At 59.9% G+C, this 25,620-nt stretch overlaps 2 protein-coding genes across 2 annotated transcripts; one reads left to right on the top strand and one right to left on the bottom strand.

Moving 5' to 3' along the window:
• The first annotated feature begins 17 nt into the window (after positions 1-17).
• MRPL27 (mitochondrial ribosomal protein L27) lies at positions 18-5,415 on the top strand. The gene is made up of 4 exons (XM_032429226.1): positions 18-78; positions 2,370-2,501; positions 2,954-3,021; positions 5,010-5,415. Exons 1-4 carry the CDS (start codon positions 39-41, stop codon positions 5,214-5,216), a joined length of 447 nt encoding a protein of 148 aa, XP_032285117.1. The 5' UTR covers positions 18-38; the 3' UTR covers positions 5,217-5,415.
• A 6,179-nt stretch (positions 5,416-11,594) lies between these two features.
• XYLT2 (xylosyltransferase 2) lies at positions 11,595-25,342 on the bottom strand. Its single transcript, XM_032429122.1, has 11 exons — positions 25,161-25,342; positions 18,417-18,909; positions 17,961-18,136; positions 17,528-17,730; positions 17,065-17,145; positions 16,442-16,658; positions 16,177-16,353; positions 15,694-15,956; positions 15,228-15,423; positions 14,278-14,611; positions 11,595-12,788 (listed from the first exon to the last, which is right to left on the bottom strand). The coding sequence occupies exons 1-11, from the start codon at positions 25,293-25,295 to the stop codon at positions 12,466-12,468; spliced, it is 2,598 nt and encodes an 865-aa protein (XP_032285013.1). The 5' UTR covers positions 25,296-25,342; the 3' UTR covers positions 11,595-12,465.
• Between the last annotated feature and the right edge of the window lie 278 nt (positions 25,343-25,620).

Here is a 25,620-nt window from a genome sequence, read left to right as displayed (position 1 = left end):
AGCAGATTTCTGAGACCGGAAGCGAGTGTACGGCAAACATGGCGTCGGTGGCGCTGGCGCTAAGGACGCGGGCGGCTGGTAACGGGACGCCGTGGCTGTTGCGGGGCGAGGGGTGCAGGCGGAGGGGACCCTGCAGGGAGCCTGAGGGTGGAGGCCGTTCCCCGCGGCCCCTAGGCGCCGAGCCGGGAGAGCGCGGGGGGCCCTCGAGCTTTGAGGGGCAGCTGTCACTGACCACGTCGGGCGCCCGGCCTTGGGTGGTGGTTCGAGGAGCATGTGTCCTTCCTTTGCCCCGCGCGCAAGTACAGCTTCCCTAGCTTTTGGTGACGTGGGCACGCCGCTTCCACTCCGTGGATCCCTTCATCTATAAATACTGGCACACTGGAGCTCAGAAGGTTAACAGATTAAAGTCTTTATGCCAGGCAGTGCAGTTAGGTGCTGGGGATCTCAGCAGAGAAGAAGACACAGTCTCTTATCTCCCGGGCCGGTTTTTTCTAGTGGATAAGCCAAAAATAAGCACAGAAACAAAATGGTTGTAAATTGTGACGAGTGCTGTTAAAGAAAGCAAAAATGTGTGTGTTTGCTGTCTTTTTGGGGGTTGGTGGTCAGGGAAGCCCTTCGAGGAGGTAACATCTAAGTTAAGACCTAAAGGATGACGGGAGGCCTAGCCCTGGTAGAGAATGAGGGGCAAGAGAGTGACATAAGCCAGTTTTACATGTTGAGAAGCAAACCATTGCTCTTACGTGAATTTAAAAGGGGGTAGGAGTGGAAAGGAGGAAAACAGTTGGGAAGCTATAATAGTAGTCCTGATGAGACATGATTTAGCCAAGATGCTAGTGTCAGTGAACTTGGGGGAAATGGGTGGTTTTAAGATCAGTTTTGGAGATAAAACTCAGAGTTTGCTTGTGAGCTGGTTATGTGAGATGAGCAAAGGAAAGTAATCTGCAATGACTCTTTGATTTCTGCCCAAGCAACTGCATAGTTGGTAGCATCCTTTACTCTGAGGTGGAGGATGGGGAGTAGGCTGAAGGGCAAAGATTTGTGAAAGAGATAATGTAGATAAAACAAAAGCCCCATTCCTCAGCTTAATAAGTTAGAGGATGAATGAATGAATAGATTTAAAGGTAGATAGATCTTGGTGCTGGGCATTTAACATGTCTTTCTAAGCATTTATTTCTGGTCCTTTGTCCCAGCTACTCTCTATCATTAAAACTTCAGAAACCTGGGGGCGCCTGGGTGGCTCAGTCGTTGGGCGTCTGCCTTCGGCTCGGGTCATGATCTCAGGGTCCTGGGATCGATCCCCGCATCGGGCTCCCTGCTCCACGGGGAGCCTGCTTCTCCCCCTCCCACTCCCCCTGCTTGTGTTCCCTCTCTCGCTGTGTCTCTCTCTGTCAAATAAATAAATAAAATCTTAAAAAAAAACAAAAAACAAAAACCTTCAGAAACCTGGTTTCAGGAACTCTGAACTTGTAGGCTCTGGAGACTCACAGGGCTTCTCTAAAGATTCTGGCATAGCCCTGATTAACCAGGGCTGTGTCTGGAGACCTGAAAGCAAGGACTGCCAGCCCTGTGCTTGTCACATAGCAAGTGGCTTCCAACTTAGTTAGTATGAATTTTAGTTCACTCTCCTTTTAAAAAGAAATGCCATTGAGCATTTTGGAATGAGTATGGAGAGGTCAGGTTGTCAAGGGCAGGGTGTCAGTCTTCTTGGTCAGGACACGTACTGGGTGGGCTTGCTGACGAAAGAGTCCAGCCTTCTGAAATAGCTAAGAGCCTGTGGGAGCTACCCTCCGAGAAGCTGCCCTTTTTGTTTACGAGTATTTGGTGTGCAGGGGATGGGTGAATGGTTGAGAAAGTGGTGGATGACGCCAAAGCAGGACCCTCTCTCTGGGTGTCCTATTGCTGGGCTCTGTGGTCCAGCCCCTCCACAGTGTCTGGAGCCTTGAGGACATGTGGTGAGTGAGGCTGAAACCAGCAGCTCTGTGGTGTCCTCTCGCTGGCTTGTATTTCCTGTGGTGTTTGTTTCTCTTCAACAGGACTGAATGTGTCAGGACCCAGGGCACATGGTGTTTATTTTCTTTCCGTGAATATTTCACTGCCCACCGCCTCCCCCGGCCACACACACACTTCTCATGCAGGGCATACGCCCTGGACAATACAAGGAATGACTTGTCCCCTGCCTTGGAGAAGGCCAAGGACTTTCAGACACTCCCTGAAAACCACCAACACAGTCGAGTGGCATTTCTGCTCACGTATCTTCCTCACCTCCCCCGCCACTACCCCCGCCACCTCTCAGCTTACCAAATGGCCCATTGAGGCAGAGGAAGAGTGATTGGGAGCCTCTCTGAACAACATTTCTGTTCCGTCTGCAGTTACAGCCCTGCTGAGCCCCCCTCAGGCTGCGTCTCTTGCCATCAGATATGCATCCAAGAAGACAGGTGGCAGCTCCAAAAACCTGGGTGGAAAGTCACCAGGCAAACGCTTTGGCCTCAAGAAAATGGAGGGTGAGCATGTGCCTTGGCTTCCATTTTCCAGCTGTACCCTCCCTTGCTGTCCCTGGCATTCCTTTGCAGAACAGGAAGACCATGCCCCCTCCTGGTCCTCTACTTTCCGCTTAGCTCGCCAGAGCACTTGGCTCCAGATTACAGATGCAGAGAAGACCTGAGGCAGGGAGGGGGTCCTGAGGAAGAGCAGATAGGTGTGAACCTGGGCCATGTGACTGGAGAGAAGAGTGTGGAGACTGGCGGGGGTGGTTCAGGGGGTGAGACTGGCAGAGGGAGATGGGGGCTGCTTGTGTCCGAGCATGTAGGAATTGGCTTTGTCCAGGGTCAGGCTTAGAGGTTGGTGTGCAGCGTCTGGGCCAGGAAATCGAGGGCCGGTATGTTTTTTCAGCAGTTTGCTGTGCTGCCCCATCACTGGGGCCCACAGTCAGCGTGCTTATGGACTTTTCTTCTAGGTCACTATGTCCATGCTGGCAACATCCTTGCGACTCAGCGCCACTTCCGTTGGCACCCAGGCGCCCATGTGAGTTCCTCTGTGGCCCTTTCCCCTTTTTTCTTTCCCAGGACCACCTCTCTCTGTTCCTAAGCATGGTAGTGATAATAAAACAGTTGTGTTTATGGGATACTTAGCAAATGCCAAGCATCATTTTGCTTCCTGGGCCTGCATTGTCTCGTTTCATCCTTAGCCTATCCCCATGATGCACTAGGTATCACTAGGTATCCATTTTCGAGGTAGGATGCCAGAGACTTAGGGAGTGGAGGGGGCCACATGGCAGAACTGGGGTTCGTGCTGGGGCTGCCTGCCTCCCAGTCACTGTGCTTTGCCTTGTGGAGCATCAGCCTGGTTCTCTTGGGTCTCCTTTCTAACCCCACCTGTTAGAGGAGGAGATGCCTAGTGATTTGAGATACTTTTTGAATCTTGGGAAACTAATTTCAGTGTATTCCTTTTTCCTTCTTGCTAATCCTCTTTTGCATAAAATTGTTATTAGATGGCTGAAAGATAGTTTGAATTTAATAAAATAGAATTCAGTGTATCTGCCAGAAACTAGGTCCATATCAGGCAGGGATTTCAGTTTTCGGCAAGTTGGGATTACTTTCTGAGGTAGGAAGGTTCTTTGTTAACACAGATCTGTACCGTACTCTTTTTTCTTTTTTTTTTTTAAGATTTATTTATTAGAGAGAGTCTGAGCTCCCAGCCGAGCTTGGAGCCTGTCTTGGAGGCCTGATCTCACAACCCCGAGACCATGACCTGAGCCAAAAATAAGAGTGGGATGCTTAACTGACTGAGCCACCCAGGCGCCCCCGTACTGTACTCTTCACATTATCTTAAATGTTAGTTTAGTTTCCTTTGTAATCAGTCCCCTCACCGCCCCTTTTTTGGCCATTTTAGTAGGCGTATAAAGACTGATAGTAGCCAATAATTAGGTCAGAAATGCTAGTTTACATGTGAATGGATTGCATTCGTAGTAGCTTTGTCTCGTAGGACTTGAGGCCCTAGCTGTGTGGCTGTGGTAACCCTGGGGACTCACTCAAATAGCGGCAGCAGTAATAAAAGCTGACGTGTTTTGAGCTAAGCAGTATTCTAAGCTCTTTATGACTAACTCACTTAATCTTTGAGGGGGACCCCATAAAAGTAGTTAATATTATCCCCATTTTGCAGATGAGAAAACGGAGACACAGTGAAGTAATGCAGCTTGCCCAGGCCACACGACAGTAGGTAGCGGTGCTGGGATTTGAACCAGGCATCCTGGCTCCAGAGCCCCGTCCTTTAATCAGAGAAACATTGAATAATGCTCTATTGCCTGGTAAAAGTTGCCCCACATCCAATCTCAAGTTCTAAAGGAAAAATGCTAAAATATATGCAGTTTACAAACTGTATACGCAACACGTAGTTTATTCTCTACTCATAGTTTTCATCGAGAGCAGTTAGAAATGCTAGCTGCTTCACAAGGTGAGGACTAAAGGGGTCAGGGGAGCACTGCCTGCACATGCAGGCGCTGCGAAAGGACTGGTGCCTGTCGCTCTGATTGCTGTTTTGTTAGATGACATATTACCATAGGGCTTTGGTCCATACTTTCCTTAGAGCCTAAACTTCAGAGGTCACTATATAGGATGAAACTGTCAAGCTCATGTTTACTATGACAACTCCAGTGTTTTTAAATTTTAAGTGAGGCCGGCTCCCAGGGGGCAGTGCTTAGGGGCATCTTCCCGGGCCTGGTTTGGGGATCTGTCCGGTGTGGTGCCCAGCCAGCCGCACAGACATGGGTCTAGAGACCAGCCTTCAGGGACTGAGCACCCGCGAGGACTGGATGTTGGAGTTTTCTTTTCCCTCTTCTGTTACAGAGTCCTAGATGCCAAGGAGGTGCCAGGCAGCAGGAAAGGGAACCCGAGATAGAGCTTTCTGATCCCCCCCTTGGTCCCAGAGCCTGAATCCTTATGAGAAGTTTGTCCCGAAGCCCTGGGATGGACCTCCCGGCCTTGGGTCCAGCTGACCAGGTCTTTGTGTTGCAGGTGGGGCTGGGGAAGAAGAAGTACCTGTATGCTCTGGAGGAGGGGGTAGTCCGCTACACGAAGGAGGTCTACGTGCCCAGTCCCAGCAATGCAGAGGATGTGGATCTGGTCACCAGGCTGCCCAAGGGTGCTGTGCTCTATAAGACTTTTGTCCACGTGGTTCCTGCCAAGCCTGAGGGCACCTTCAAACTGGTAGCTATGCTGTGAATTCTTGGTTGAGGCCATTGGTTGGAGCCTGGAGCCCAGGTGACAGGAGAGGGTGACAGCAGAAGAAGTCAGGGGTCGGGACAACAGGGCCTCCTGAGGAAGTCTGCTTGGCGGTGATTGCGGAAGTCTCTGAAGTGACTGGCTGGGAAGCCTTTTGGGAGACTTGACCTGGGGCCAAAAATACAGTTTGCTGGAGTCATGAGCCTGTGCTGTGTGGGGATAAACCTGGCCGGGGCTGCTTACGCGTTTATTGGTTCTTAGCCACGTTCTGTGGTGCACACGGAGGAACAACCGCAGAGCAGAAAAGAGAGCTCTCAGAGTGAGGAAATGACAGGAGGGGAGTGTGTGTGAGGAGGGGATTGCTTTTTTTTTTTTTTTTAAAGATTTTATTTATTTATTTGAGAGAGAGGATGAGAGGAGAGAGAGAGCACATGAGAGGGGGGAGGGTCAGAGGGAGAAGCAGACTCCCTGCTGAGCAGGGAGCCTGATGCGGGACTCGATCCCGGGACTGCAGGATCATGACCTGAGCTGAAGGCAGTTGCTCAACCGAGCCACCCAGGCACCCAGAGGAGGGGATTGCTTTAACACCATCTCCCTGAGGGGAAGGAAGAGGAGAACCACCCCCCCACCCCCGCCCTCCACCCCCCCAACCCCCCATCCCTTGTCCGGAGGGGTCCTGGGAGGAGTGGGTGGGAGGGGCTACAGAGGAAGCAACAAGGTCATGTCCTCTCCTGGAGCCACATTTGGAGGGAGCTGGGGCTGTAGCCGCTGGAATGGCCACATGGCGGACCCCCGTGGATCCGGCCTAGAGAGGCCAGGTGGACCCAGGTCCTTTCAGTGATGAGGCAAAATGAATGACAAATGGGCTTCTTTCCGCACACCCACCTCACATCCTTTTCTGGTTCTTGGTTTATCTCAAACCATAAACAGCCTCCGAGGATCTGGCTTTAGGAATACTCAGTCTGGGCCTAGAGTGGGCTGGGACAGGCCTTCATTGTCAATCCAACCCAAGACCTTCAAGGCTTAGCTTCCAGTGGAAGGGCCAGGAAGAAAGCCTCAGCTGGGGCAGAGGGTTGTCCTGGCCTTTGGGGATAGGTGGTTTGGGCTACAGCCACAGGGGGGCTTGTAGAGTCCAGTGGCTTCAAGGACTCTGCCCTGCAGGCAGGAGCTTCAGGGATTGGAGGCGCAGAAGCCCCACAGTTCAGGAGATCTGCCTTGAACTTGGCACTTTGTTCTCTCAGGGCATGGCCCCAGATTCTCCATGTGCAGATCCTTGGCAGAGGTGACCCAGGGTTTCACCCCACTTCTTGTGGGGTCTCATGTACCAAGGCCCCAGCTGGGAAGATTGCTGGGGGCGTCTCTGTGAGCTCAGCACTGTCCCTGCCAGGCCTCTGGAGAAGCTCGAAGGGGCCGGATGCAAGAGGTTCCCTCCTAGACAGCGGTGTTGCCCTGAGCAGAGCGGGGCGGGGGGGCTGCTGCTTCATGGGGTGGGCGAGCAAAGCCACAGTTGGCTGATGGTGCAGGCAGTGACTTTAGGGCCTCCTCATAGCTTGGTGGCAACTGAGGGGTAGGGAGAAAGGCATTAGCCATTCCCTGACACCCCAGCCTCTCTCCACCTGCCCATACGTACACGCACTTTCTTCGGGCTTCGGCCTTCTGTGCCTCCTCTCCCCCAGTGATGTTCCTTCCTGGAAACAAGTTGAGCCCTAGAGCCGTTGGCTCCGTGGAAACCCGCAGAAGCCTGTTCTGAATCCCAGGGCAGGCCCCCCCGGGCTGGGGTCCGCTGTCCTTCCCTCCACCCAAAGAGGTGAAGTGGGGCTTCCTTTCAAATCCTGGGGCTCTCCCCATCAGTGGCCCTTTCCTCCTCCTGGTCTGAGGGGCTTTAACTGGGCATTATGTGTAAGAGTAATATGAAAATAGCTCACTTCTCCAAGGCACCTGAGGCTAGGAATGCTGAACATTCACCTCTCTGCAGGCCCAGATCCCGAAGCACCGTGCAATCAGCTGGTGAACCTGCTTCTGCTGGTCCTTCTTTCCAGTATTCTCCTAGCTGGGCAGGCGAGCCAGCTGCCACAGGGGAAGCCCCACGCGGACTCCCTCGCCCCTCAGGGGATAGCCCTGTAACCAAGAAAAGCCGAGGGGACCAGGCAGGCACACACGACCCTTCGGCTTCCATTTGGACCTTCTTCCCCAGGGTGAGCCGAAGATTAGGGTATCACACGCTCTCCTTTCCCAGAAGTCTCTAGGCATCATCCCATCCTCCCCGTAGCCACCCTGAGCCCCTGGCCTGGCTTCAGGCCCGCAGTACACAGCTCTCCACTGACTCCCTGGTGGCAGCCCCAAGGGTCTTCCCTCACTTGCATCCCCTGGGAATCTCAGCAGCTTTCCACTGCCTGGACCTCGCTGGGGTCTCCTATGGTGCAGAAGCAGGGAGGGGGGCAGTCCTGGGGAGCATGAAGGATGACAAAGTGAAGCTCCAGATTCAGGGTCAGCAAGCAAGAGAGCAGAGCCCAGCCCCTTCCGTCCCTGTGTCGCTCTCCCCAACCCCTTTGGTTCTCTCCAGCGAGCCCAAGGCACAGAGCTCGCTCCTCAGCATTTCTGAGATGCACTCAGTGTAGAGGTACCACTCCTCTCTGGCCCCAGCTTCTCACGCGGTCTGGCAGCCAGCTCTGATGCCCTTTTGGGGGTGAGTCAGAGAAGACCTCCTCCTCCTGTGCCCACCTCTCCATCCTCTCTGTCTGGTGCCCAGAATTGTGTGCGTGTGTGTGCGGGGGGGGAAGGGGGGGAATCAGAGCATGGGGAGGTTGCAGGTCGGACAATTCCTTTTGCTTTCTGTACCCAGGCTCCCACATGGTGCCCCGTCCCTGGGGAGAGGCCTGCCGGTATGGTAGCCACCACCCCCTCTCCCTCTGGGCTCAGTGCTCTGGGCTCTCCCCTGGGAGAGGGTGAGCCTCCAGCTGCTTGGAGAGCTGGGATAAGACCATTGTCCTCACCAGCAGCTCCCAGCACATTAACAATGTGCTCCCCATTAACAATAACAAGCTCCCCATTAACAATAACAATCACCAGGCAGGACGCTGGCAAGGACCTTATTAACCCTTTCCACACTGCTGCCCTGGCCCCGAGGGAACCCAGGCTGGAAGGGGCAGAGTCCAGAGAGTAGGTCCCGAAGGCCCTTTCCTTACTGAACAGTTGCTCTTCCTGGGCCAGAGAGCAGGTGCCCTTTGGCTGGGGCTCGGGAATGGGGGGCGGCAGCAGGGGAAGGGTTGTTGGGCAGGGGTGCTTCCGTATTGGCTGGGGCTCTGGAACAAGAGGCAGGAGCGGGGAGCCTGGCCGCGCTGGGGCTCACGCTGGTACTGCAGCAGCTGCAGGATGGCCATGATGAACACCAGGGACGAAACTACTCTCCCCCCAGACGCACAGTCAAGGGCCCAGCCCGCACCTGGCATGCATGGGCCCATCTCACCTCCCCACGTTGGAATCACACTCCAAAAGTTAGGTAGGATCGACGGGTCTAGCTAGCATCAGCCTGACATGCAGGGGAAACTGAGGTGCGGGCGGTTCCCTTTCTGCCATGGCACCGACCCCCTGCGGCAGACTTAGTAGGAGGGCAGTGTAGTTTTATCCTGTCCCTTCAGTCCAGGGAAGTGAGGTGTGTAAGGAGTTTAGAGAGGGACAAACTTAGGGGAGCGGGAAGGAACTTGTGGCAGGCTAGGCACCCTTAGAAGCGACAGGTCTGAGGGGCCCGGGGAGGACCCCAGGGCCTGGACTCAGCCCCTTCTCCGCTCTCCCAGACCTCTGCAGGCAAGGGCCCAGCCAAACACACCGTTCTTCCCAAGTGGTTTGCTCCAGGTGACCCTACAGATGAAGAGGCTGGGCTTCCGGCCCACAGCGCGGGGTCAAGGGTACATCTGATCCAACCCCGGGGCTCAGGACAGCAGCAGGGACTCAGAGCTATGGCTAGGAGGCTACTGTCCACGGTGATCCCTGCACGCAGAACCGCAGTGGCAGAGGGGTGCCAAGACAGGGCATCAGCCTTGAGCCACCTTGAAGACAGCCAGCAGGGCCACCCCCCAACCCAGGAACCCTGGCCCAGAGGAGCGACTGCATTCAGAGCCAGCTTGTCGGTGCCGTGCCATGATCCTGTGTCCTACAGAGGGCACTCCCCTCTCCGGGCCCGGCGGCCATGAAGGTCCCTCTACGACTTTCAGAAGAGGTTGGCGGGAATGGGCTCAGCGTATGGTATACCCATCGGCCAGCCTGGAGGCTCCAACTCGCCCAGACCTCTGCACTTCCCACTTCCAGATCACCTCCCAGCGACTCTGCCCCGCCACTTCCCATTGGCCCAGGTAACGGGGCTCAAGATGCCAATTGGCTCTCTTCTGCTCTTGGCTCCCGCCTCTAAGGGAACAGAGGTGTCCAAGGTTGCCCTGGAAACCGGGCACGCGGGCCACAAAATACAAAAGACTCTGCCCAGGCTCTTCCCCTCCCTCCAAAGGAATTATTGCACAGCCTAGGGGGTCCAGCCTGCCCCAGCCAACCCCCACCCCAACCCCACATCCCGCCTGCCCTGAATCCTGATCTTGACCCCAGGGGCCCAGCCAGGGGAGGATTTGAAAGCCTCAAAGAGCCCAAACCTCCAGGCTGAGCTAACTCTCCAGAAAGGCAGCAGAGAAGCTGCGCTCGCTCTGGCCTCCATGGCTTGCACAGGGGAGAGGCCGGGGGAGGAGGGCCTCCACCGCCAAACCTGCCTTCTGAACCGGCCAGGGGTTCTGGAGCCGGGAGCCTGGTCCAGGTCCTGCAATGCTTCCAACTCAAGAGGTCAACCCAGGCCTGCCAGAGCAGTGCGGATGGAGCTGCCCTGCAAATTAGTATCTCCTGGGGCCGGGGCGGGGGGACTTTGGATCCATGCCTTCGCTGGGCTCCCACCTCCCACCAATGAACTCAGAACCCTCAGTCAGGATGCCCAGCCACTGGGCTAAACGTGCAAACTCAGAACGTTCACGGCAGGGCACGGTCATGAGTAATAAGTAACCAGGGCCTGGTGTGATGCGGTGAGCGTGGCAGGGCTGAAACAGAGCGCATGCCCCGCTGAGGTCAAAAAACAAAGACTCTGGAAACTGTTGTGCTAACCTAACGACAGCCCGGGTGAGCCTTGCCAGTTGCACGGCGAGTCCTCAGCCAGCAGAGTCTGAATGCTCTGACCATTCCTGCCTGGGTGGAACATGCTGGACCCGGTTAGCAAATTTTTCTTTTTATCGACCTCAGAGTTGATGTAAAAAAAAAAAAAAATTCTAGAGACTCGGAGGGGGGGGTTTCAGAGCTTGACAAAAATAGCAGCCAGAAAACTGTCATCCTAGCCCCTCACCCGAGCACTGTTCCCCGGGGGGTTGGTGCTTGAGTCAGCTCCTCGCTGGTGACCTGCCCTCAGGAGGGCAGGGGGTGGTGAGAGCGCCATGCAGGCCCCCTGCCCTCCTCGGGAGCTTGCTGCCGCCACCTGAGGGCTGTGACTTCGGGCTCATCATTTCGGTTTCCTGATGTGCCAGATGCGCATCATAGGAGCGCCTGCCCCACAGGGTTGTAAGGATTCAATGAGATGCCGCGCCTAGGGTCCACCCGCGGGCTGAACAGACCACCCCACCGCCCTTCCTGGTGGTCAGGGGCGCCCTCTGCTGGCCACTAGGAAAACTGGACATGTGGCAGTCTAGGCAGGAATGAGCCCTTTGTTCCCCAAGCGGAGCTGAGCAGGCCGGCGTGACCCGCCCAGGGAAGGATTTTAAAGGCCTGAGAAACCCTCGCTCCCACATTAAGTAAGGTGTGAAGGGCTGATACGGAGCCCCGGCTGCAGAGGAGGAAGGTGGGACAAGCCTTTCCAGCAGGCCCTCCCAGGGCCTAGGGCGGTGGCCAGGGCCCCATGCCACTGTTACTCTTGCCCCTAAAGCTCCAACGGTAACTACCAGGCTGGGGCTGGGGCTGCCTCCATTCTGGAAGGTGCTCCATACGTCAGAGCGGGGCAGGAGAGTGAGGAGGGCTTGTGGGATGGGCCCTAGTGATGCCAAAGGCAAACAAACCAGCTTCCCATGGAAGGGCCGGGTCAGGACCCTCGAGAACTGAACTGGCTCTCGCGCTGGCCTCCTGGGTGGCAACGAGCCAAGTGTCCAAGCCTTTCTGGGCCTGTCTGGCCCTCAGAAAAAGAGGGAGCTGCTTTGGATGGGTTCTTGCATCCTTTCTGGTCTTGGGTTCTAAACCGTTCCCATTCGAGGGAAATGAAACCTCCACTTTCTCAGGGCTGCCAGAGAACACCGGCGAAGACACTGGGGAGAAGGCCCAACAGCGCCGGCTTCCCGACACCCAGGAGGAAAGACACAGAGGCTCCACTTAGAGAGATAGAGATATATTTCTTCTGTTGCATATTTCAGACTTCACACGGAGCTTTCAGGCACAATGCTGCTCTAGGTTCTTCGGAGAGCCCTGCCAAGAGTCTTCTTCCCACACTGCTCGTGATGGCTCGCCCCTCCAGGGCGGGAGCCCAGGCCCGCCGTGCAGTTCTGGGTGCCTGGGAGACTCTGCATTGGTCTCAGCAGGCCCTGACGCCCTGCCTTGCCCATCGAGGGGCCGGACCTGCTGGAAAGCCCTAGAGCCGGCCCCACCCCTTTCTTCTACGGCCCCCTGGCTACAAGAGGAGAGGCTATCCCGCTAGAGTCCAGCTCTGCAGAGCTCCCCCAAATCACCTGGTCTCTGGGCCTGAGAGCCTGGCCCGGCACTTGCACCCCCGTAGAGCCTCAGCCGTAGGCACCACAGGCCCAGGCTGGGGGAACAAGGCCCCGGAGAGTGAGGCAGGCCCAGCCCCCTCCGGAGCGACAGCAGATGGGCTCATCAGGGCCCTGCTCCCCAGAGCCATGGCCCACTTCCTGGGGCTGCTCTGAGCCCTATTGCACAGTTCTCATTTCCAGTTCCTCCCGCTACTACCCATTAAAAACAAACAAACAAAAAAACCCCAAAACAACAAGAAACCTAGAAGGGAAAGTGGGGAAGAGCGGGGCGTGGAAGCTGGAGCCCTTCTCCCCACATTCCTGCCCACCTCTGGTCCCCAGCAGAACGGTCGGCAGTGAGGACCACGCCCCCTTCCCTGCCGTCTGCGCGGGCTCGGGATGGCTAGCATGGCCTGCGTGTGCCTCCGGTTCTCGCCCCTCCGCTGTCTGTAAGGTGCAATTCCCCGGGTCCTCCGGACGCACTGGCTGGGGCCCTGCTACCTGAGTCGCCCGTCCGCTTTGACGGGCCCCAGCTCTGATTTGGGGTCGGGGAACACAGAGCTCCAGCTGGTCAGTCTGCAGAGCTCCAGGGACGGGCAGGCGGACGGGCCCATGGTGCACAGTCCGGCCACAGACCAGAAGCCACTCAGCTCCCCATCTGTCCAGGCCTCAAGTGCCGGGCCTGTGAGCTCCGCGTGCCGGCGGGCGGCCTCCTCTGCGGGCTCAGGCTGAGGCAGGTTCAGGATGCCGCTGAGGCCCTGGAAACTCTGCTCCATGTACTCGTTGTGGGGCGGCCCGGCGTGCAGCCAGCTGGCATCATCTGGGGGTGTGGAACAGGTGGTAAAGGCCAGCCCCTGGGATTCGGGTCTGGGCACCCCACCGTCTGTCCCCATTCTACCAGGGAGTCACATCTCGCTGAGTGACCTGTGACCTTGCGCTAATCCACAGAACTTTCCGTGCCTGTAAAACTGTTCGTTTTTACCAAGTCAAGACCGTAATCTCTGAATTCCCACCTTGAGGATTCAGAACAGTGGGATCAAGGCACTTTGGAAGATAACGTAACTTTCCCATAATGGTCTGGTCTCTGTCCCCGTGCCCCTTCTCAGCCACCCCCAGGGGTTCCCAGAGCCATCAGAGGCCCCACCCTCGGGCCCTCAGCTGTGGGGCCCTGTGCGCTTGGCTAGCCAGCCCTTCCCACCACCCCTTACCTCCTACCCCCTAGACCCTCTGTTCCCCCCATGCACCAGATGCCTGTGGGGTTTGTCTCCTCAGCTTAGAACAGCCCTCTCTGTCTATAAAATTCCAGCTCCTCAGGGCTCAGCTCCAATCCCGGCCTGCTGGAGAGCTGACCTCCACCTGTCCCCATCTGCTGCATCAGGCTCAGAGTCCCCGGGGAGCAGGGGTGTGGCTTCTCTGCTCGGGATCTGCCGCAGCCCCCCTAGTACCCCATCCTTCTCTGGGTTACTCCTGATCTTCTCTGTGATAAGATGTAGCCAGAGAAAGGAAACATCACCTACCTATTGAGCACCTACTGCATACAAACCATGTTTACCCACATACTCATCCCTAATATTTCCCAGGGGGTAGTTGTACTAGGCCTCTCTTGAGGGAACCTGAAGCTCATGCCTGTGTCCAGAGCCTGCTCCCTTAGCCTCAGCCGACTGTGAGCTGGGCCATGGGATCCTGCCCACCCAGCAACGCGGCGGACTGGGTGGCCCATCAAATCTGCTGCCCCAAGACTGAGGAACCTGGGGACCAAGAGGCCCTGGTCAGTCTCCAGTGCACGGAGAGACCAAGTATCATGTATTGAGAAGCCAGAGCCTGGGGCTGATACACAGACAGGGGACAGGTGGCCCCACAGAGACAACAGAGAAAGCACCTCTGGTTCCTGGGGTACAAGGGGGGGACCAGAGACATTTCCTGGGTTCTGGGGGACAGCCCTACATTCTTCCAATAATTTCCCCATTTTACTTGAGCTGGTTTGAGTTGACTTGTGTTCCACACACCCCGGAGGCCTCCAATCGTTCTATCCCTACTCCTTTACACGTAGTAAGACCGGGGCTCAGAAGGCCAATAACCTGCCAAGGATAAAGGCCCAACTAAAGTGTCAGAGCTACATCCTAAAGCCAAATCCACCTGACCACAAAGCTTACCTCACTACCCTACCGCAGTGTGGGGACACTAAGGGACAGACCACCCAGGCCCCAACCCTGCCCCTTCCCCTTGAGGGTCAGCTCTGATGGTCAGCCTCTTGGGACCGGTCACCTGCTTGGCGAATCCTATTCTGGTTTCTGGGCCTAGATCCTTACCTTTCCTGAGAGGTAGTTTGCGGTTGAAGGTCAAGGGCAGCACGAGGAAGCGGGTCTCACCCAGGGGTTCCCAGAACTGAAGCAGTCGAACAGTCCAGGCCCCTGGCCGCAGGGGCCGGCTCAGTGGGGGCTTGTACTGCGTGACCTCGGTGTCCGCGTCTACCGCGATGTCGTACGACGTGGCCACCACGTAGGTGGGGTCAATCCACACCACGGTGGCTGTGAGGTTGGGGCCCCGGGCCCAGCGCTGCATGGCCACAGGCTCATCCAGCGGCCCCAGCAACCCCCCAAAGTTCCGGAAAAGACGCTCTTTGGGGTCCCACTCGGTGCCGACCTGTAGGGAGGGAGGCAGCTGGGCAGGAGCCTGGGGGGCAAGTCCTCTCTACTCTGGTGCTGCCTCTAACTGTCTGTGTGACCTCGGACCAGTCACTCTATCTTTCTGGGCCTCAGTTTCCCCATTTTGCAGAATGAAGGGCTTGGACTAGGATTTCTCTAAGATCTTTCTCCGCCCTGAGATTTGTTCTAGGCTCCTGCTGTGGCTTGCTCGGTCGTGGTGGGGGCAGTAAGGCAGAGACGAGGTTTGCGGCCCTGCCCAGAGACCATCCCCACACGAAGCCACGGCCTCTGAGAAAGAGCCGACACTCCAAAGCCTAATGGAATATCAAAGTCCCTCTAGAAGAAAACCACTGCAGTTTCGAAGACGGGGCTTGCGTTGTAGAGTAACTTCGGTCCCCTCCCTGCTCATGCACGTGCACCCCGCGGGGGAGGTGCTCCTCAGCGTGCGCCCGCCAGGCAGACACCGGCTCCGTCGCGGGGGAGGAAGGGCCCGTGAACCCAGTCCTGAAAGGCCTGACCCAGTCCTTATCCCTCCCTTGGTGTCTGTCCCCCTCTTCCCACTACCCTGAGTCTTGCTGGGGGTCAGGAGAAAGCAAGGGGAGGACCTGTCCCACCTCCAAACTCTGGAGCCGGCTGGCCTGGTCACTGCGCCCCAACAGCTTCAGCGACCCCTGGGGCATCAGCCACATCTCAAGCGTCTCTGCCGGCCCCTGGGCTGAGGCCCACACCGCCTGCGTCACCACGTAGCCCTGGAAATGGTCGTCATAGAAATACAGGTGCACGCTGGACGGCAAGCCCCGGGGCTCAAACCTAAGAAGGTTCCGGCAGGGAGAAAGGGAGATGCCATCAGCACACCCGACTTGGCCTGGAGTCCCAGGGAGGGGGCTTCTGGGGAATCCCATCCCCAGGTGCGGCCTTTGCCCCAAATCTCACACCCGCAGCACCTATGTGCCTGGCTCTTGCTCTGTTTTATTTGCCTCTTCCCCTGCTTCGGACTGGGGGCTCCCGGGGGCCGGGGCGGTCTCTTCCTGACCGGCCTCCCCACACGTGGAGGGCCTGCGACAGGTCAGAAGGTCTCACCTGCAGAGCGGGGTGGCCAGCGGGGGCGCCGTGGCGGCAGCGTGGCGCAGGCTGAGGCGGGCGAAGGCGGTGTACGCGGTGAGCGTGACGTCACTGAGCCCACTGGGGCCATCGGCCGCGTCGTAGGTGTTCTCCCAGTAGGCCTTGAGGGCCGGCGTGCCCGGCGGGTAGCTGCCATACAGGTGGGCATCCAGGATCTCCAGAACCTCCTGGTTCACAGTCGACTCGAACTTCCGGGCGAAGAAGGTGGGTCTGGAGACTTGCTGGAGCGGGAGAGGCAACGGGGCTGAAGGGGCCGGGAGGTCTCGGGCGGTGTGGCTAGGGTCCGGGGGGGCCCTCCCTGCTGCCGGCGAAGGCCCGAGAACGGCTACAGGGGAAGCCCCCTCCCCCCAAGATTCTCTGGTGGGGGCTCAGCCTGAGTCCCTTCTGCCCCCGAAAGCACAGAGAGAAGGGCCGGCGGGGGGGGCGGGGGGCGGGGAGCACCTGCAGCCGGAGGGCGTCCCGCGGCTTGAAGTCGTTGGGCGAGCAGCCGCACCAGTCCACGACATGCTTGTACTGACACCTGCAGCCCAGCCTGCGGTTCCAGTTGGTGACCCGCAGGTTGTTGTCCACCAGGCTCTCGCAGGCCGGGCTGTTCTCCAGCACCGTGTGGAAGAAGGACTGCGGGGGGCGGGGCGGGGGGTGAGCCGTGGGTGCCCCGGCCCGCAGCCTCCCCGGCCTCGCGGAGCGGGGGGCCCCGGGCACCCACCTCGGCGGGGAGCAGCGTGTACGTGTAGAACTGGCGCAGCTGGGCCACCAGCGGGTCGTCCGTGTACACCACGTACTCCACGAAGCTGCGCGTCAGCACGAACCAGTCGGAGCCGCCGTCCACCACGATGCCCGCTGGGATCTGCCGCTCGCCCAGCCGCCACATGTGCGAGTCACACTCGTGGAAGAGCCGGTCCAGGCCCTGTTTCTTGATGAACCTGTGGGGGGCAGGGGCAGACGGGCCATGATGAGGGTTGTTGGGGGGGGGCAGACGGGCCACGATGAGCGTCATGGGGGCGGGGGCAGACGGGCCACGATGAGGGTTGTGGGGGGGGGCAGACGGGCCACGATGAGCATCATGGGGGCGGGGGCAGATGGGCCACAATGAGGGTTGTGGGGGGCGAGGGGCAGATGGGCCACGATGAGGGTTGTGGGGGGTGAGGGGCAGATGGGCCACGATGAGGGTCCTGGGTGGTGGGGGGCAGACGGGCCACAATGAGTGTCGTGGGGGGCAGGGGGCAGGCTCTCTCGTGCGCCCAGGGACCAGCATGCTTCAACCTGGGCATGGCTGGGAGGCTCTGCAACCTGACCGTGTGTGGGAGGGGCTGCAATGAGACCCCTCACCTGGAGTTGTCCCGGCCATGTGACTTGAGGAAGTTCTTGTCCCGGTTCTTGGACAGGAAAGCCACCAGCTCCTCATTTGTCCTGGAGAGGGGAAGGGGCACGGGCAGTGTGTCTAAGGGGACTGGCTCGGGCTCAGGCCACACTCCCCATCCCGGCACCCTCTGCCTTCACCCTCTGCTGCTCCCTGCCTCACGGAGAGCTGCCCTGCCCCTGGATGATGCTCTGCGGTGGTGGGCACCTGCAGCTTTCCTCTGCCCCTTGCCCTCTGACCGTGCACCCCAGCTCCAGGCCTCTGCCTGCTCCCTAGTCTCTTGTCACTCTCAATTCTGACATCACCTTCCACCAGCCCCTCCCCTAACCCACGGCTGTGGTCCAGGGACCAGAATGAGGCCTGGGGGAAGGGAAGGAGTCGATCAGGCCCCTCCCACCCCAAGGACCAAGGATTCAGAGCACCGCCCTGTACCTGGTCGGGTAGTCGGTGGCACTGAGGTTGATGAAGAAGTCCCATGCCCAGCCAGGCACCTCCAGGAGGTCCTGCATGCTCCGCAGATACATCCGCAGCAGGCTGGCCCCGCCCCAGATGGTGACCATGCGCCAGGGTGTCACCCGCACATTCTCGTACTGCCGGGCCAGCTCCACCACCTCACGGTGCAGGTAGTTGAAGCGCTGCGGGGGAGGTGGGGGGGGTACTCAGCAGCCACAGGGTGCCCCCCCCCCCAGCATTACAACCCCCCCACCCCACCCCTAGGACAAGTGACATGGAATGGAGAGACCACAGGGCAGGGCTCCAGCTCTAACCGGAGGCTGCCTGAGCAGATCAGAGAGCCTGGCTATAGGTGACCGGCTGGGTCTTGGTGCGACTCACTCAGATCCCTGTGTTGTCCCCCCAACAGTACCTTGTCTACGTGGATATAAAAGAAATGCTGCTCGTGGTAGACAGCCTTGAGCAGACGCTTCAGCTGGCGGACGGCACGGCCATGAACCACCAGCATGTAGGCGATTCGGACTGGGGGGCCATCCGCGGGCTGCTGGGCCTGGACCTCGTCCCACTGGATGCCGGGGCTCATCTTCCCTGAGAGGAGAGAACAGGGCCATCAGTGAGGCCCCTCCCCAGGCCACAGGCTGGGGGTGAGCCAGGAGGACGGACTGCCTGCCTTCCACAGGAAGGACCTCGGACTTGGAGCCTGACGCTCCCGGGGCCCGGCTCCGCCTCTGCCGCCCAGTGCGCTTTATCACCGGCGCCGCCAGGGAGGTGGGCCCCAAGAGCTTCCTCCCCTGGGAACCGAGGGTGAAGCGCCCTGCTGCGCCACCCGCCCGGGGCTGCCCCGCCTCCGCCCGTCTCCTCCTCTTACCAGCCAGCTGGCAGCGCCGGGGCACAGCCTTGGGCATGAGGCTCCCGGCCTGGTGCAGGCACACCACGTGGGCAATCTCCTGCTGGCACTGCTTGGAGCTGGCCCGGGCCAGCGCAGACAGCGCATCCTTGCCCACGATCTCGCACTTGGGGGTGAAGCCGTTGTCCGTGGGCTGGGGGGCGCCCTCCACGCTCCCCGTGTCTCCGTGCGGTGGGAAGCCAGCTGCCCCGACCAGCGCCTCCCCGGCCGCCGCCCCGCTCAGGTTCTGGCGGCCTGGGGCCTCCGGGGCTGGGGCCGGCGGGATGCGGCGGCTGGCTCTGTGCCGGCTGGTGGCCGCCCGTACCACCTTGGCCACGGGCACGCCGGGGCTCTCGGCGCGACCCCGCCAGCGCCCATGCCTTCTGCCCGCGCTGCCCCGCCGCCCGGCCGAACTGTCCGTGTCCTTGGAGCCCTCGCCGGGGTCCAGCGGCCGTGGCTTCCTCTGCCTTCCTTTCTGTAAAAGACAGTCAGACCAGGTCACGGGGACAGTCGCTCTCCTCCTGCTGGTTGGCTCCCTGCTGGTTGGCTCCCTGCTGGCCTCGGGCCTAGAAGGCGCTGCCTCACCCTCCGCCCCGCGGCGGCCGTTCTCTGGGGGACTCTGCACAAGGAGCACCTCCGCAGGGAGGCCTCCCCGAGCAGCCGGCCGAGGAAGTGCCACCCTGTCCGGGCGGCCGCGGCAGCCACACCCCCAGTGCTCACAGCACAGGGCACCGCGTCCCCCCTGTGCTTTGGAAGCAGATGCCGCTCTCTTTTTCAGCAAATAACGAACATGAATGTCACAAAAGAAGGGCATGGAGACCCTGCAGAGGACACAAGAGTCCCCCACCCCCCCACCCCGCCGGGGCCTGGCTGGGAAGAGACCGAAGGAAAGCGTTCTGCCAGCCAGGGCACTTCCGTGCGGGAGGGCGGAGGCTGCGAGAGTAAAGGGGCCTGGCCTGGTGGGGAGCACAGAGGGGAAGCCTGGGACCCCAATACTGGTGGGCTTCTCTGGGAGGCAGAGACCAAGACGGAGTCAGAGCGCATGACTTGCACTGGGTTGACACCCATGGACGACGGGGGGGTCGGCAGGCCAAGCCGTCAGCCGGCCAAGCAGTCCTGCCCCCGTGTTAGAGGGGACAGAAGGAAGAGCTTCAGACAACCGTGCAGCTCGGAGAGAGCCTTGGCCAGCTGCTGGGAAGGGCACAGTCACCGGCTGGAAGGCTGAGGCAGCCACACCTGGAGGCTGGCACCTGCCGCTCCCCACGCTCCTCATGGCCCGGCCCGTTCTCTCTAGAAGGGAAATCACGGCTGCCACACCCTGCTTCCCGGCTCCCCTGCCTCTTCTCAAACCAGGCGCTTCCCTAGATGGTCCGGTCACACCCAAAAGGCATGTGTACCCACCCTCTTCTCCAGCCCTCCCTGTCCCGCCTCCTTGGTGCCCCTCCCTGCTGGGCCAAATCCCACCCATCCTTCAAGAGCCAGCTCCGAGTCCCCTCCTGCGAACTGTCCCATTTGCCCCCAAGGGGAACGCAGGGGAGGGACCGTCACACCAGCCCCATGTCCCCGAGTCCGGAGGAGAGGACGCGTGGCTCGTGTCTGGTGGCCGAGGCGTGGAAAGAGCACGAGGCGCCGTGTGACCGCCCTCCTGGCTGCCTACCTTCTCTGAGCAGGTCCCTCAGTGATGAAATGGGAGGGAGGTGCGAGCATCAGTGAGAGTGTGAGCTAGTGTGTTGGACGGAGCTGTCTCCGCCAGCCATCCGCCGCGCCCTCGCTGTCGACTCCTCTGTGGGCCTCCCCGGCCACCCACCATGGGCCACGGGCCTTTTCTGGCCTGGCCTCTCGACAGACAGCATGACCTGCTGGGCCACAGCTGCCCTCCTGGGGCTTCCACTGCCTCCCTGGCCGCTCCTCCTCAGTCTTCTTGGCCCACCCTCCATTTTCTCCCAAGACCACCCTGGGGCCCTTCCTCAGCCTCACTTCCTGGGCGACCTCGAGCAGCCTCTGAACTCCAGCCACTCTCAGGTGTCTCTCCCTGGCCCGGACTACTCCCTTGAACCTTCAGGTGTTTAACTGCCCGCCTGCCCCCTCGGTATCTCCCTCGGGAGCCTGACAGACCTCTGGAACCCACAAGTCCAAAAGCGAGCTCCTCCTCTTCCTCCCCAACCTGCCCCTATGTCAGTCTCCCCGTCCTGCTAACGGCGACCCCCTCCTTCCAGTCATTCAGGCCGAAACCTTTGGGGAGTCATCTTTGACTCTAGTTTTCCTCACACCCCGCATCGATCCCTCAGCAGTAAGCCCTGCTGGGGCCACCTTCACGATATGTCCAGAGGCTGACTACCTCTCACGGCCACCCCTGCCCAGCGTCCGTGGTCCCCCTGCTCCTCCTCTGGTTCCCTGATGGTCTGTTCCCCTCACAGCAGCCAGTGTGTTCCCATTAAAACAAGCCCCACCTCACCACCCCTCTGCTCCAAACCACCCACGGCCTCCCCTCCGAGGGCGAAACCCACAGCCCCTCCAAGAACCCACACAGGCTGCGTGCACCGGGTCTAGCCGCCCTCCTGCCACCCCTCCCTTTCCGACCTCATTTGCTGCTAACCTCATGCTCACTCTCCTCCAGCCACAGTGGCCTTCTCGGTGTCCCTCCAGGCCATGGGCCACACACTGTCCCCTGTGCCTGGAATGCCCTCCCCAGATGTCCCCACTGCTATGCCTTGCCCCCTTCAATTCTCTGCTCAGATGGCATTTTCTCAGCAAGGCCCACCCTGACGCACTGGATGCAAACTCCAGCTTCCCTCATCCTCCGCATCACTTTCCCCACAGTGCTTACTTCCTTCTCTCAGGCTAGAGTATTTATTTCTTTTGTGTTATCCTGTGTCTCTCCACTCACAAGGATGTAATGTCCACGAGGACCCGGCTTTTGTTGTGTTGTTCACTAATGCATTCCAAGAACCCAGAAGAATGTCTGGCAATGGGAGAAATGGCAATAAATATTTGTGGAATGAATGAATGAATGAGTGTAAGGCTCTTGGTATGGGCTCAGCATTTGATAGGATGCTAATATCCTCATTATTATTATTTCTACTATTGTTACCACCACCGGAAAAACATTAGGAAAGAGTCAAGTGTGAAGTCAGGAGAGGCGCCAAGGCCCTTAAGACACTGCGAACTCTATTGGGTTGAGTTTTCCCTGCCCCTGCCCTCCCCTCCCCTCCCCATCAGAGCACAGCAAGGACCCCCCCTGTCAGGCTGACAGCTACCTTAGGGCCAGAGGCCCACTCCTCCACCCAAGCACCCACACCCTCTGTGCACGGCACCCAGCCAGCCCTCTGATCTCTTGAGAGCTGCCCGATGAGAGCTGGGGGCATCTATGCCCATCTGAGGAGACACTACAAGGGGGAGGGCAGGGTGGGAGGAGGCAGCAGACCTCAGTCCACACCCACATTGGGGAGGGCGCCCTGGACCGGGCAGCCCCCAGGAAAGGTGAGCTGAGTGTATGTCAAGCAGGTGGCGTCTGACCTGGCAACAGAGCGGACAGAGAAAGACATTCTCAAGCTTAGGTGGCCAGAGATGGCGGGGCCGCTGTGGGCGCTCGGGGTGGGAGCCGGTACCAGCGAGTCAGGAAGTCAGTCAAGAGGGCAGGGCGTGGGGCACACGGCCAGGCTGGCTGCGGTGGGGGACAGGATGCGGGAGGAGATGGGCAGGCTGGTGCCCTGCACTGCAGTAGGGAGCCGGCCGACCCTGAGAAGGTCAATCCCAGGGGAAGCTGGGGGACCTGGAGGCAGCAGTGAGGAACAGGGGGTGGTCCCTGGTGGAGAGTCAGCCCCCACCTCTGCCCCCTCCCACCAATGTCCATAGGGGCATCAGCCGGGCCCCAAACTTGTGCCCCCAAGGGGACTTTCCCCAGTAGCCCTGAGGTCAGGGTGCCCTTTGATTCCTGAGGGTGGGGACTGGCCCTCTGACCTCTGGCCTGGATGCATTCTGGCCTTGGAGGTCCCCCTTCCCCACTGAGAAGGCATTCAAGTCCTCTGCCACTTCCAGAGAACACAGAATCGCTTCCCCCACACCCCACCACCTTCAGACATTTCAGACTGTGTTTAAAGTAAGTGGTGAGACCATGTTTGTGAAAGCTTTTAAAACCATAAAGTGGCTCTTTGGATGTTAATGGTCAGCCCTGGTCTCCACTCCAGCCCCTCCATAGATGGGCAGAGTGTGCGTCTGCAATGCACATCTGATCCCACTGCCCCCCCCCCCCCCCCGCTTCACTTGCAACAGCACCCGAGCCCCTTCCTAGGGTCTCTAGGATGTACCCCGGACTAACCCTTGAACCTTCTTCTGGGGAACGCGCCACACCCTCCTTCCCATTCCTCGAAGACACCCAGCCACGCCCATTCTCCGCAGGCTGCCCAAACTCTGTCCACTTCTCCCCAGGATGACTGGCTTCTTCAGTGCACATGCCACTTCCTGACAAAGCCTTCCCCGACCACCCAGCTCCACCAACCCGCTTGATACTGTTTCCTTTCCACTGTCAGTCTCTCCCTGCCCACTGTCTGCCCTCCAGCCCCTGGACCTTGTCTACTTTATTTCTGTATCCCCAGTCTCAGCACAGAGTCCACTACGAAGTACAAGTTAACCATCGTTTGTTGACTGACTGAATGATGGACTGGATGAATGAATCCCTACGCCCAGTGTGCAGGGCTGAGATCATATTATTTCCTGGCGGCACAGCATGTGCCAGGAACTCCTGCAAATACTCCATGGGCATCATTTTCACTTAATCTTCACGATGGCCCAGTGAGAGAGATGCTGTGAGCACCCCCTCTTGAGGGGTACACTACTGAGGACTCGGCAGGAGGTTAGGTGACGCACCTGTGGGGTTTCACCACCACTTGTCAGCAGTGCCGGAAGTGGACCCGGGACGGGGAGATGGGCTGGTCGGACTTGGGCGCCCACCTTCCTAGGCGTTATGCCCCGCTGCCTGGCAACCCCCGGCTCCGGCGAGGGGGCTGCTGAAGGGGTCCAAGCACCAATGGCGGCCTGGACTGCACAACCTTTAGGTCGACCTAATCGAGGACGTCTCCCGTCCCAGTCCAGTAAAGCCCTATCGGCTTCTGCCAGGAACCTGGACGAGGAGGTGGGGAGGTGGGATCCCAACTATTCTACTGCCCCTGTTCTCCACCCCAGGCTGTGGGCACAACAGCAGGGATTTGAGGCCTGGACAATCTCTCGGCCTCTTCAGAGACTCACAGAGCCATCAGCTGGGGCCACTGGTTTCTGTGAAGCCCCAGCTGCTGTGCCATGGCCCTCCCCAGAGCGGTCACCAGCCTCTGCTCGCACACTCCAGGGTCGGAGGGCTCCCTAACTACCTCGGAGAACGTCTCATCTGCCCAGTCTTCTCACACTGACCCCAAAACACTCTTTCTCCTCCTCCTCCTTACTGGTCCACACAGAACAAGCTCACTCCCTTCGGATGTCACAGAGCCAGCCTCCTCCCGACCCCACTCAGCACCTTTTGGAGTTATGGTCCCACATGACTCTGTTACAGCTCCCTCCCCATGCCAGCCTCTTGGTTCCCCCCAAAAAGGAATGGGCAGCCCTTATCCCAGCTTCCACAACAGGCCTTCCAAAGTGCCCAGATGTAGGAGGGCTAAGTGGACTTGGAGGCTCCCTTGGCCTTCGCACTTCCACGTGGAGAGGCCCAAGAGGATAGGGCAAGCAGAGCGACGGACTCCCAGCCCTAGAGGCACCAGAACCGAGGGGGTGGGGGTATAGGCAGAGAAGCCCTGCGCTCTGGCCCACGACTTAGGGTCAGGGTTTGGCTTACCTCCTGGACCTTCGAGGATGGCCCCAGACCCCACTGGACCCTTCCTGACCACCCTGGGAGGGGACGTGTCAGGGCCTCCAGCTGAAACCAGCCAAGAGTGAGTGACACTCTCAGGGCAGGGACCTGGGTACTGAGCTGGACAGGTTTGTCCCTGCTCCGGGCCTGAGGCTCTGCTAAACCAGCTGATGCTGTCCCCATTCCCTAAGAGCTAGAGGCCCTCCCCACCCCGCTCGCCCCCATTCCCTAATGTCCTGAGGCCACTCACCAGCTCACCTCCCCCGGCCATCTCCTCCTGAAGACCCACAGCTTTCTTCAGACCCCAGGTTAGGAAAGCCACGCCTGGGGGACACTCCAGTCCTCTCCCTCGGGGTCACTCCCTGTTCCCTCGGTTGCCGTACTGAGTTCCAGCCCCGGGCTCCACTTCTCCACTGGCAGCTGCCAGTCAAGCGCAGCTGGGCGCGGATGCCCGGGGTCCCTTGGCCCCGCTCCTCCGCCCACGACGCGCACACCCCCGCCCCCTCCCAACTTCAGAAAGTTTGGCCTGGGGCTCCCCACCTCCGAGCAGGCTCGGGCCCGGCCCCGCCTCCCGGTCCTGCTCCCCGCGCCTGACCTTCATAGCTCCCCGGGCCGGAGACCACCCCACCGAGACCCGCTCCTCCCGCCCGGGCCCCCTGCCCGCCCGCGGCCCGGGCCTCCGGGTCACGCACCGCCCCCGCGCGCAGTCCGTGGGGCCCTTCTGGGAAAGGGGCGCCAGGGGTCCGACGCCCTGCTCCCGGCGGCCGCCCGCGCCAGCACGCACGCGGCCCGTGCCCCACTTCCCCGGCCGGGGCCGCCCGCAGCCCCGCCAGGACCCCGCGCGCCCCCGCGCCCGGCCTGCCCGCCCGCCCGCCCGGCCGTCGGAGCACCTCGCCCGGCTCGTCCTCCTCCAGGCCGCTGAAGCTCCACACCACCAGGCCCTGCAGCAGCAGGATGGCCAACGCCGTGGCGATCGCCAGCTTGTAGCGCCGCACCAGCTTCTGCACCCGCGCGCTCGCCACCATCTTCCTGCCCGGGACGCGGGGCGCGCGCCCAGCCCTGCAACCCGGCCGCGGGCGCGCGCCTGGGCGCGGACCGAGCCGGCTCCCCCCTCCCAAGGAGGCGGGCCGGGCGCGCGCCGGGGCGGGGCGGGTCTGGGGGTGGGGCCCACGGGTCCGAAATGCCGCGCCCCGCGGGCTGGGGGCGGAGCCTGGGCCCGCAGAGCCGCCCTCCCCGGCCGCGCCGGGTCCGCCTCCCTGGCGGTGCCTTTCCTGTCTCCGTCCGCGGCCCGCCCCTGCGTGCGCTCACCTAGTCCTGGACGGCAAGCCCATTGTACCCGCCGGGGGAGAG

The sequence above is a fragment of the Phoca vitulina genome, unplaced genomic scaffold (genome assembly GCF_004348235.1).
Source record: "Phoca vitulina isolate PV1807 unplaced genomic scaffold, GSC_HSeal_1.0 scaffold40, whole genome shotgun sequence".
Taxonomy (NCBI): domain Eukaryota; kingdom Metazoa; phylum Chordata; class Mammalia; order Carnivora; family Phocidae; genus Phoca; species Phoca vitulina.
This window is presented reverse-complemented; position numbering and strand designations above follow the sequence as displayed.

Excerpts from the sequence above, each read along its gene's own strand:
- XYLT2 (XM_032429122.1), bottom strand. The coding sequence starts at position 25,295 with ATGGTGGCGAGCGCGCGGGTGCAGAAGCTGGTGCGGCGCTACAAGCTG. Across the intron at positions 18,910-25,160 it reads AGGAGGACGAGCCGGGCGAG|AAAGGAAGGCAGAGGAAGCC; the intron begins GTGCTCCGACGG and ends TGTCTTTTACAG. Across the intron at positions 16,659-17,064 it reads CATGGCCGGGACAACTCCAG|GTTCATCAAGAAACAGGGCC; the intron begins GTGAGGGGTCTC and ends TGCCCCCCACAG.
- MRPL27 (XM_032429226.1), top strand. The coding sequence starts at position 39 with ATGGCGTCGGTGGCGCTGGCGCTAAGGACGCGGGCGGCTG. Across the intron at positions 79-2,369 it reads GCTAAGGACGCGGGCGGCTG|TTACAGCCCTGCTGAGCCCC; the intron begins GTAACGGGACGC and ends TTCCGTCTGCAG. Across the intron at positions 2,502-2,953 it reads TGGCCTCAAGAAAATGGAGG|GTCACTATGTCCATGCTGGC; the intron begins GTGAGCATGTGC and ends CTTTTCTTCTAG.